The sequence below is a fragment of the Echinops telfairi genome, unplaced genomic scaffold (genome assembly GCF_000313985.2).
Source record: "Echinops telfairi isolate 266 unplaced genomic scaffold, ASM31398v2 ScPeMD7_7469;HRSCAF=8507_1, whole genome shotgun sequence".
Taxonomy (NCBI): domain Eukaryota; kingdom Metazoa; phylum Chordata; class Mammalia; order Afrosoricida; family Tenrecidae; genus Echinops; species Echinops telfairi.
Genome location: NW_022111373.1, coordinates 73,956,361 through 73,967,794, shown reverse-complemented (window position 1 = coordinate 73,967,794; position 11,434 = coordinate 73,956,361). Strand labels below are relative to the sequence as shown.

Here is an 11,434-nt window from a genome sequence, read left to right as displayed (position 1 = left end):
GGGGACAGGGGACGGGGGACGGGACACTTTGAATATCAGCCAAAAAGCAGCCCAAACATTTTTAAGATTTTACATTAGAAAGTCATCCCCAAACTGTGCCCCATGGTTGACCCCAAAAATGTAAATCTAAGAACACAGAATATGATAGTTCCTATGAAGGTATGTGTTAGGCCCAGATTGACTAGAGAAACAAATGACACTCATCTATGTATAAGAGAGAGTTTTATATCAAGAAGCTTTATATATTGGGAAAATATCACAGCCAAGTCCATAAGTCTGATACTAGTCCATAGATCCCTCTTCAGATTTACACAGCCACATGCAATGATGCAGAATGCAGGAAGATCACAGGCTGGTGGGTGCAAAGTCTTGTGGATCGAATGGCGGTGGAGCATCTCCAGGGCTCAGACAGGTCCCCAGCAGGTGTCCAAGTGGCTCACCAGCAGGAAGGTGAAGCAGAGAGGGACCTTCCCAGGACCTTCTTTATGAGGAGGCCACGCCCACAAGGAGTCACCATCAGGCTGTGACCAATCAGGCTAGACTCCACCCTTACGCTTCAAGTTTGCATGAAATTACATGACTACTGCAAGATACATGGGGTCCCTCAAAAATAACCTGCGATCTCTTCTGTGATTTCACTTTTAAGGCTTCAGAATACCAGCAGAGAAAGGGAGTATGAGAGTAGATCCAGCCTATGGCTCAGGAGTAAGACCTCAGGGCAATTGTATCCCCTTTACTCTCAATTCTCTACCTACTATGGGTTAAAGCCATGGAAGGGCAAATACCAGCCAGTAATGATGATTCTGATTTCATTTTGAACTGTGCTCCAAGTTGGAGGTCCTGATTTGATCTAGGGTTGAAATTATTTTGCATGATAAAGAAGGAGATAAAAGAATGGTGATGAAGGGATATGTAGCATGGTCACTTGGCTTCTAATAGCATCTTTTCTTTATTCTAGGATGGCTTAAGAAGGTTGTCAGGAAACGAGTATGTCTTTACTAAAAGTAAGTTGTTACATATCTGTTTGTTACTGAAAATTCATTTCTGACCTGTGTGATCATTGTTCTGGGACGGCGTTGGTTTTTCCCCAGTTGGTTGCAATTGAGTTTAGGTGTCTCTGTGACCCACATTTGAAATTAGAGCTCCCAATTAAGATTACTTCCCCCAGAGCTATCGGACTAAGATTTTCAAATATCTATGCATTTGAACTGTCAAATGAAATCAATTTTCTGCTTGGAGGCTGTGAAAAAGTTTAATAATGCAAGAGAAGATCTATGAAATAAAAAAAAAATCACACTGCTGTGAAAGCACAAAACTTTCTTTCTCATAGCAACAATGAAGATGATAATAAGTGTTCAGGAGCATGTACTCTTCCATAATTAATGAACCTCCCTGCCCCATCTGTTTGCTCAGACGTGCACCAGAGTCACAGTCACCTTGCCATGCCACTAACCATCAACGATGTCCCCCCCAGTATTGCTCAACTACTTGATAATGAGGAGAGTTGGGACTTCAACATCTTTGAATTAGAATCAGTTACACATAAGAGGTACGTAACTTTTCTAGATGCGAGCATTGATGGCCATGCTAGAGATTCCACCGAATCTGAAACTGTGAGGGCGCTATGCCCTTGTCACAAGAGACCACACGGGTTCTGCTTTGTGTCATAAAGGAGGACCATCAGACAAGCAGAGATGGTGGCTCCCGAGGGGGAGAGAGTAGCAGTGGGCACAACGTAGGGCCAACCTGGTGCTGGCCCAGCAGGAGGAAACGCTAAGTAAGTTCCTTCTTAGATCTACCAGCTTGTTCCTTTTTACTGAGAGCCAAGAGTTCTAAGTATTTTTTGGCACCAAACTTGTGGAAGAGGCCTCACCTTACAAAATGAATTTGTGAGCTCTTCTTAAAGATGCTGTGAGTTTTGCGTTTGGCCCATCCCAATGGCAGGGAAAAGAAGAGAAACTCCAAGTGTCCTTCTGTAATTGGAGAAAGTTATGTGGGTCTCTCGGGTATAGATGCCTTTCCCCTTTTATCCAGAGTAACGTCACTCTAGAGATGTGACTTTGCTGAGACCATCCAAGGCTTCCTTCTCTCTTTAGACTCAGTAACTTCCTCTGGGGACATTAAGAAAGTACAGGACTTACATGGAGAGAAAGGGACAGACCTGTCAGGGACCTTTCTTGGCTCTCAGAGCAACCGAACCTAAAGGCTTAGGATGTAGAGATAACTGAGAAATAATGTGTATGGACCAGCTACCAAGAGGCAACTGGTCCACAAGAAGAGGCTGGTGGGGAAAGTAGGCTCAATTACATTGCCGTTTGGGGAGAGGATGTCTTTATGCCTCTTACCTTCCCAGAAGCTAGTCCAGGGGTCGTTAAATACAATAAACCAGGGTTTGTTTGCCTATTTTTCAGGCCATTGGTTTACCTGGGCTTAAAGGTCTTTTCCCGGTTTGGAGTGTGTGAATTTTTGAACTGTTCTGAAACCACCCTCCGGGCTTGGCTGCAAGTTATTGAAGCTAACTACCACGCCTCCAACGCCTACCATAACTCCACTCATGCCGCCGACGTGCTGCACGCCACCGCCTTCTTCCTTGGAAAGGAAAGAGTGAAGGTAGACTTATGATATTGTGATTTGGTATATCCCTGGATTAAACATTCAAGAACTCTGGGAGTCTGGGGTTGACATGAGTGAATCCACATGGTACAGGGGTGGATAATAAAGAGTGTGGCGTTGAAAAAAAGATTTAAGAACTCAGCTATTTTATAGCAAGTTGACAGGGTTTTTTGTTTGTTTGTTTGTTTGTTTGTTTGTTTGGGGGGGGTGTTGCTACTAAATGGACTCTGGTTTGGATGGTGCATGTATGTCCCTATCTCTTCCTTCACTCCCCCAGTGTGTCAAATAGAGCCTGCTTGTACATGATTGGCATGTCCAGATAGCCATTCTTCAAATGACCGTCAGGAGCCTTTTGTGGTGCTGGGCTAGAGCACACAACACCATTGTTACAGCAGATGATTACTAGGTACAGTGGTTATAATTTTAGGATCAGCATCTGGCCACTGCTAAATTCAAAGGCAGTTAATAATGAGCCATTCAGCCTTCTGATGATTTATAGAATGTGGGTGTTTTATGTAGCTGTGAGTGTGTATACCTGTATATTAATGATGCATGCATAATTTAAAGAGTGTTGCGTGTCCCTTAAGCCTCACTTAGAAGAGTTCACTACTCATCCTTTCATGTACGGGTGCTGGTGTGTAGGGCAGCTCTGTCTGCAGCCTCCTGTACAGTTGGTCCCCTCTCCTTCCCAATGACCATTCCTCACAACGAAGCGTGGAATTCCTTTACTACAATTATAAGTGAAACAGCATTCAGACACCGCGGGGAGAAGCTCCATCGAGAGACTGAAACTCACATTTGATCTGTAGGCGCCTGGTAACAGATCATCTCTTAGGGCAGGTGTTGATGAGGGCTTTAGACACTAGAGACTTAGGAGAAGTGATCGTGGGGCAGGTGGTAAGGGGGAGAAAAGATCAAAATGGGGCGGGGGAATGGAAAGGTCTAACTTGTCTCCTTCTCAGTTTCGCTTTGAGGGTCAAGATTTACACGGATCAGCAAGGGAAGAAAGAATGTGGGCCAAAGATGATGCTTTTAAATGCTTTATCTTTCACTCTTTAAACAAAACAAACAGTGATATCAGTTCATGTTTTCAAAACACCTTTCTTTGGGGAGATAAAACTCTTCAGGATTGTGTTAGTCTGGGTAGACTAGGGAAACAAATCCATGGACAGACATATGTGCATAAGATAGAGGTTTATATACAAGAGCAATTGAACATGGAGAAAACATCCCAGCCCAGTCCAGATGCAGAAGATCACAGGCCAGTGGGTAGAAAGTCTTTGGATCCAGTGTCATTGGAAACATCTCAGCACTGGCAGGGGTCTCCACATGGCTTCTCCGGCTTCTGAGGTCTGGTTGCGTCCATGTGGCTTGTCTTCTGCAATGTCTCCCAAGGAGTAGCAGAGAGAGAGGTGTCTTCCGCCTCCAAGGAGGAAGTACCAGATTTCCCAGAATTCTCAGAAGGCCATGCCCACACAGAAGTCTCCTTGGCTATCTCCAGATTGACAGCCTACCCTCCACCCCTACACTCTTAATCCTTAAATTGACACCAGATTAGGTGACTACCACAGGATTTTTTTTTCAGTTTTCTTTTTACTTTTATTTATTCCCTTTTTAAAAAAGTTTTATTAGCACTTCATCCACATGCCCTATAATTCAATAATGCAATCATATCAAGAAGGGTTGTACAGTTGTAATCATATTCGATTCTACAACATTTTCTTCTTCCTGGTAGTCATTGCTATTCAATGACTACAATTATTTTTTTCTAATTGTGGCAAAAATATACACAACAGCATTCTCCAGTTCCACGACTTCCACTTGTGTCAATCGGTGTCATTGATTATACTCTTCGTGCCATTATTGATATCCTGTTCCTAATTATTCTACCACCATTGGCATAAACTCAATGCCCTCAAGGCAACCACTCTTTCCCTTCACCTGTGATAGGCATTGGTAAAGTCTGGGCTGTTTGTGACTTGCTTCGTCTACTATTCACATGTTCTTCCATGGTTAAATCACTTTTAAAATGAGTCGTATGATCTCAATCAGTTCTAGTGCTCCCTCCTCCCCCAGGATTCTTAATACAGGTTCATGTTCCTTCCTTTTAAATTGCGTGATATATTACATAGCCAAGGTCACACACTGCCCGTTGAGAACAAGACCCAGGTCAGCCCCTCCACAACACAGTGACCTGTAGCCACAGCAGTCTGAGTTACTTCACGTAGGCTCTGTCACTGTGACAAAGCAACAGAGCTTCGCCTACCGCAGGAGAACGCAGGTTTGCACGCTTGATAAATCAGTCCCTGTTAGCGCCCTAAGACCTTCCCCCCATAAGTATTCATCTTTAAACGGTGGAGTTCTGCTGATGCTCTGAGAGTCTGTTGTCAAATAGCAGCAAAAGAACCAGTCTCGGCTAGAAACAATCTGTTGGGATTTCAAAGGCATCTTCGGACTCCGGCTGCCCCTGCCATTGGGTCACAAAAGGTGGGGGTTTGGACTGGAAATGTCACTTGACAGTGACCAGCCCAAGATGGTTGGTTCTAGGAAGAGCATTCTGAAGTCAATTCTCAGACACTTCCGGTGGGGCTTAACTCCTGAGGCCTCTTCCACCCGACCAGCCCTGACTGATGAGAACGGGGTCATAAAAATATTTTTAACAAATTCCCGAGTTGTCTTCGCCCCTAATAAATGAGAAAAGGCTGAAATTCTCGATGTCACTATTACAAAACCCCAGAATCAGATGCCCTTGTGATGCTAAAAACCAACAGTGATGTCTGAGCATTGCGTTTTTCAGTTACTCATTAACAGTACACAACTTGGTACTTCAACCTGGCCTCTAGTAACGTACCCCAAGCTCACAATCCCCTTCCGTTTGTTACAGCCCCTGTCCTTTCCCAGTGGAAAAGCCATGCTACCCAGCATTCATTTCCATATTCTCTGGATACAAGTGACCATCCTGGCAAGGGAACTATTTAAAAAGCTTATCAACAATGGAGTCCTTTCTGGCCAATCTGCTGCAGGGAGATTCGGATCTCATTCCTCTGGTTAAAGAGGGAAAAGACGACGCTGAGATGTCTGCCCTTGAAAGGGTTTGCGATTGCTGCAGTTGTGAGCCTAGCAGTGAGTTGTCATCCACAGAGGGCCCCTGCTTCTCCCATCTCCCATGGAGCTACCAAGTTTCCTTTTCCTGCCTCCCACCCAGCTCTGTTCAGACAATTAGTGCCTGCCAGTACTGCAGGTCCTGACCCACTGTGGATTACCTTGTAAGAGATGTTTGTACACTGGAGTGAAAGACTTGTGTCATCTAATGTTACCTGTATTTTCTACCCTTGCTCGTTATTCTATTTAATGAAAATTTTTTAAACAATTGGTCCCAAACTCCCAGGAAGATTACAGTTTCTGCAGGAGTGCCAGGCAAACGTCCACATTTTGGGCCCCGTGACTCCTCACTACATGGTAGAATCAGCAAAGGCTGACCCGGACTGAAGTGCTGGGCTCTGGACTTGGATAGCACATCACCTGATGGCACCCATGGCCTCTTGCAGACCCACAATGAACTGGCACTCAACGTCCCTGTGTGCCTTGCACACCACAGAATCAGTCTTGGAGGGGAGCTGACTAGGACAGCCTCCACCACTGCCCTTGCTTAGGAAACCTGGTCCTGCTGGTAGGGACCAAGCCTGACCACTTCCCCAGCTCCACAAAGTCGGGATTAGACGTGAAAATGGCTCCCTGCTGGTAGACAGGGCTTTCAGAAAACCACTTATTACCCGAAGCCAACACAGTCATGCTATCTAATGACCAGCCTTTGTGTTGTTCCTAATTTGCCCTTGGCCAAGACAGGGCTAACTTTCAGAATCACTGGTCATGATCTGAATAGTATTTGAGGAGAAGCCATTTGCTGAGAGTAGCTCTTGTGAATACCAAAAGTTATACCCAGCCCTCTAGCCTGACCTTGGGGCCCTCCTTCCCCCACCCTCACCATCTTTCAGTCACAATGACTCTTGTGAATTTCCCAAATTGATCCCTGTCTGCCCACCCTCCCTTTCAGGGGATTCATACTGAACTGTTCTTTCTGCCTGAGGTTGTCTCCCTTGCCACTTTTCGCCTGGTAATTCCTGTGTGACGTTCAGGTCTCAGCATAAATATCACTTCCTTGGAGAAATCTCCCTGGGTCATTCTCTGGACCTGTGAGGTGCATCGGTGGTTGTTAGATGCCATCCGACCCATAGCAACCCTGTGCACAACAGAAGGCAACACTGTCCGGTCCTGCGATGGCCTCACAGTTGTTCCTGTGATGTATGAATCACAACAAACAAACTCACGGCCATCAAGTCAATGCGGGCTCATAGCGACCTACTGTGCGTTTCCAAGACTGCACCTGTTTAAGGGGATAGAAACCCAGTCTTTCTTCCCTGATGTACGTAGTCATTCAAATAGTCCTAAGTGGCTATTTAAATTTAACAAACATTAACGTACAAGCTTAGTTGCCCTGGCCTCATTTCAAGTGTTCCCTAGCTACGCGTAACTAACCAACAGCAGAAGGAAGGCCCACTGCCTTCGTGAGGATTCAGGCTCACGGCGAGCGTGGTCCAGAGTTGAGCTGTGCACAGGGCTGCCGTGGCTGTGACCTTGCAGGAGAAGAGCAGCCAGCCTCGCCTCCTAATCTTGCAGAGAGAGGGGGCCCATGTTCTCTAGTGGACAGTGTCACAAAGCCTGTGTTGACATGGTTAACCCCCCAAAGTTTTCCATTTTTTAACAAATTGACGACAGGGCTCTTATCACTTACAAAATGCTCTGACATTGATGGAACTTATGTTGAGAAATAATGGTTATCGACTTTTTATGTTTATCTTTTAATTCCTTTTTTCCATGAGCTTTTCTGAAGTTCCCTCATCCCTAAGGCCTGATGGGAAATACAGAAATCAAACCTGCTACATCTGTCCAAAGAGACGATGGAGAAGCTCGGTGCGTCTGTCAGCACAAGTGAGGAGCCAGCCGCAGAAGAGACTAGCAGTTGCTGGTGTGTAAGTTCAAGCTCAAGCGAAGAAAATGAAAGACACATCCAGGGAAGTCCAAACATGACCTTGAGCAGATCCTGCTTGAATTTAGAGACGAGCTCCAGAATAGTGTGATGCCCTAAATGCTGATGGCCGAAGGCCTGACAGGGTGTGGGGTGACAGCAAGTGTATGATGCGTGATGAGAGCAAATGTTCATTGAAAAGAAAGAAGAACAGATCACAACGAATGCCACAGTGATAGGCGCTTGCTCTTGAATAAAGAGTAGTCAAAGCAAAAACCCAAAGATCAAGTCGAAGAGCTGAAAAGAAAATTTCAAAGGGAAGCTAAAAAAGCAAAGTATTATGATGAAATGTGCCCAAACCTGGCGCTAAGAGACCAGAAGGGAAGCACACATGTGGCGCACGCAGTCACTTCTCTCATGTGGTTCCTGGAGCCAGAGCCTTTGGAACTCCCATCCAGTGACAGGGTGGGACCATGCCAGTAGGGTGCATGGGGATCTAATGAGGGACTTGGTCAGTTTGCCATATCACTAGGTGTAAAATGAGTGAACTCACTACCATTAAGAACTAAGAGCCAGGCGGGGACTGTGTCCTCTGGACCCAGAGATCGCTGCACACTGAATCTCTTCAAAGACCACTGTGACGTCACAGGAACAACAGCAGCAGAAGCAAGAGCCAGGGGGGTGCAGATCCCTTGCAGATTGGGGTGCCTCCAAACCCTTAATTGAGTGAGCTAAGTTTACTAACTCACAGAGCTAGAGCCAAGCCCCTCTGGTCTGAGGCTTATGGTGCAGTGGAGGGCCCTCTTGGCACTCATTGGTAGTGCTAAAGGAGCTTTGTAACACTTGCCTGAGCACGCAGAGGCTCAGCGAGAGGCGTGCCTGCAGGCACAGATAAGCGGCACTGCTAACCAAAGAACTTTACCTTGAGGGTTGCTAATTCTGAACTGTGGCCTGCTGACTTCCCTGGTAAGCTCTGTAATCACAGGCGTTGTCTGTGGGCTCTGAATGGCCATTGCTATGAATATCAAACCCAGTCAAGAAGCAGAGAGCCGTGGGACGGATGGTTGGTGTTAGAATTGGAAAAGATGGTGAGAGCAGGGCGGCATGCCTGACCCTCAGCCTCATGTGAATTCGCCTCGGACGGATGCTGAGTCTGCGTTTCTTATGCCCTGTGAAGTCAGAGGAGCCATATATTACACATCCAGGCCATTTTTACAATAGAGGTGACACTTTTCAAGCTGAAAGAATTGAAACATTTTTTGAATTACTATTCTACAACCAAATTATTGAATGACAGAGGAAGCATCACAAAAAGATGGGTGGACTATGAGAAAACTCTTAAAAATCCCATTACCTTTAAATTCACAAGTAGAGAAATCGTTGTCTGAATCGGGCAGGATGCGGTAGTGTTCACTCTGTTGCACGCTGTGTTGCTGTCCCCAAAAGAATCGGCTGAGGTTCAACCACTGCAAGAGACAGCACATGATCTGGAAGGAAGCCGTCTCGGCTGTAGTGATGGCATTGGCGAAAAACAAAGCTCCAGGAATGGACAAAATGTCCAGTGACCTGTTTTGCCAAACGGATGCCGTGCTGGAGGTGTTCAAGTGTCTATGGCCAGAAATTTGGAAGATAGCCACCTGGCCAGTGGAGGAGATGACAGCCATGATTTGGGCTCAGTCCAAAGAAAGATGACCCAACAGAATGCAGAATTATCAAACAATATCATTAATATCACCCAAGGGGAAACTTTTACTGACGATAAATCAAAAGCTCATTGTAGCAGGACATCAACAGGGAGCTGCCAGAAAAGGAGCTAGGTTCAGAAAAGGGCTTGGCATGAAGGCTACGCCTGCTGACGTCAGCAGGACCTTGACTGAAAGCAGAGATGTGTTTGCAGGTCTTTCGCTGACTGTGCAAAGGCACTGACTGCGTGGATCTTAACAAGCTGGGAATAACATTATAAACAATGGGAATTTCAGGACCTAATTGTGCTTGCGCAGAACCCACACACAGACCAAGGAGCAGTCGTGTGACCAGAGAGGACACAGCATGGTTTGAAATCGGGAAAGGTGTGCATCAGGGTTATAACTTTTCACCATTCTTAAAAGAGTCTGAAAAACTGGACTATATGAAAAACAGCAGAGCCACCAGGATTACTGAAAGATTCGACCATATTGTAGTAATAATTTCTTTGGTAAGAATTAATAGCAAACTAGTCCCAAGGAGGTGGAGATTGAGAAAGTCCCCAAATTCTTGCAAGATGCCGGTCTGCTCCATTTCCTCCCCACTCTTGAACGTATTTCTTCATGTTTCCGGGTTCTGCACTTTGCCGCCTGTCCCACAGAACCCATGAAGGTTTGAGGAAATGTCTCACATGGTGCTGGGTGGGTGCTGTTCAGTTCAAAACCCAAAGGTCATGCTTATTAACAACTTGTGATATTCAGATGACACAACCTGGCTTACTGTAAGCAAATAGGACTTGCCGTGCTTACAGATGAAGATCAAAGGATACAGTCCTCAGTAGCATAACTTGCAAAGAAAGCAGAAATCCTCACAACTAGCCAATGAGTAACATCATGATAGAGAACACACTAAAGGAAGCAAGGATTCCACTGTACAGGGAACTTCACCAACAATCAAGAAAGCACCGATCAAAAATCAAATGACATACTGCACTAGATCTGCTGCATAGGACCTCTTTAAAGTGCTTAAAAGCAGAGAGGTTGCTTTGAGGATGAAGGTGCCCTTGGCCCAAGCTCTGCTATGCATGTGAAAACTGGACAGTGACTAGGGAATGCTGAAGAAGAATTGATGCACATGAATTACGTTGTTGGGAGAGAGTATCAACTATACCATGGACCGCCAGAAGTACAAACAAATCTTCTCCTGGAAGGAGCACAGCCAGAGTGCGCCTTAGAAGCAAGGACAGCAGGTTTCGTCTCACGTCCTGTGCACATCAGGAGAGACCCGTCCCTGGAGAAAGGACATCAAGCGTGGTGGAGAGGCAGTGGGAAAGAGGAAGGCCCTGACAAGATGAAGTGACACCACAGCTGTCACAATGGCCTCAAGCATACGCACCATGGAAGCACGGGCCGGGACTGGACAGTGCTTCATTCTGTTGTACATGGGGTCACTATGAGTTGGAACTGACTAGATAATATAATAATGGCTGGCTTCAGCATGAGTCCGCTGAGGGACCAGACTTCAACCCGGTGCTCCAAGATGTGAGTGCAACATGCCGGCATGCAGCAGGGAACCAATGGAGAGGTCTGAGAGGCCAGCCCCAATCCCAACTACGTGGACAGCCGCCCCTCCCCCGGAAGAATGTACTTCAGAGGACAGCACTGAAGCTACAGCTCAGGGAGCTGTCTGATCAGATCAGATGTCTGATCCGAGCACATGGGAGCAAACAAAGGGGGAGGAAGAGAGAGTGGAGTACATCCTGGCCCACCAGGCCTTGAGGACGATATCCCCGCTCAGAGCAGCCAATGCACAGAGAGGACCATCGGGCCGTCTCCACTATGAGACACAACATCCCTCACTGACCCATAGCCCTATGGGGGACAACACTGGAGACACAGTGTGGGAATTGCTCCTGACCCCACCACACCCAGGTGGAACACTAAGGGCTTGCAACAAAACAGCAAAGGGAGCAGAGCAATGAAGTCCCAAGGGAATACCAAAAATAGACTTTGGAGCCAGGGCATGGCATCCCATCAGACTCAACCAGAAAATACTCCTAAACGTCAACAAACAGACCTTGAGCTATTTACAAGTTTTTCTTTTTTTGTCATT

At 46.2% G+C, this 11,434-nt stretch overlaps 1 protein-coding gene across 1 annotated transcript in view; it reads left to right on the top strand.

Annotated features, from left to right (window-relative positions):
• PDE8B (phosphodiesterase 8B) overlaps positions 1 to 11,434 on the top strand; it is a 164,580-nt gene that overhangs the window by 129,113 nt on the left and 24,033 nt on the right. The window contains exons 14-16 of the mRNA XM_045285214.1: positions 959 to 1,004; positions 1,414 to 1,549; positions 2,412 to 2,610. Coding sequence (XP_045141149.1) covers positions 959 to 1,004; positions 1,414 to 1,549; positions 2,412 to 2,610 — 381 coding nt within the window. The remainder of the gene's footprint in view (positions 1 to 958; positions 1,005 to 1,413; positions 1,550 to 2,411; positions 2,611 to 11,434) is intronic.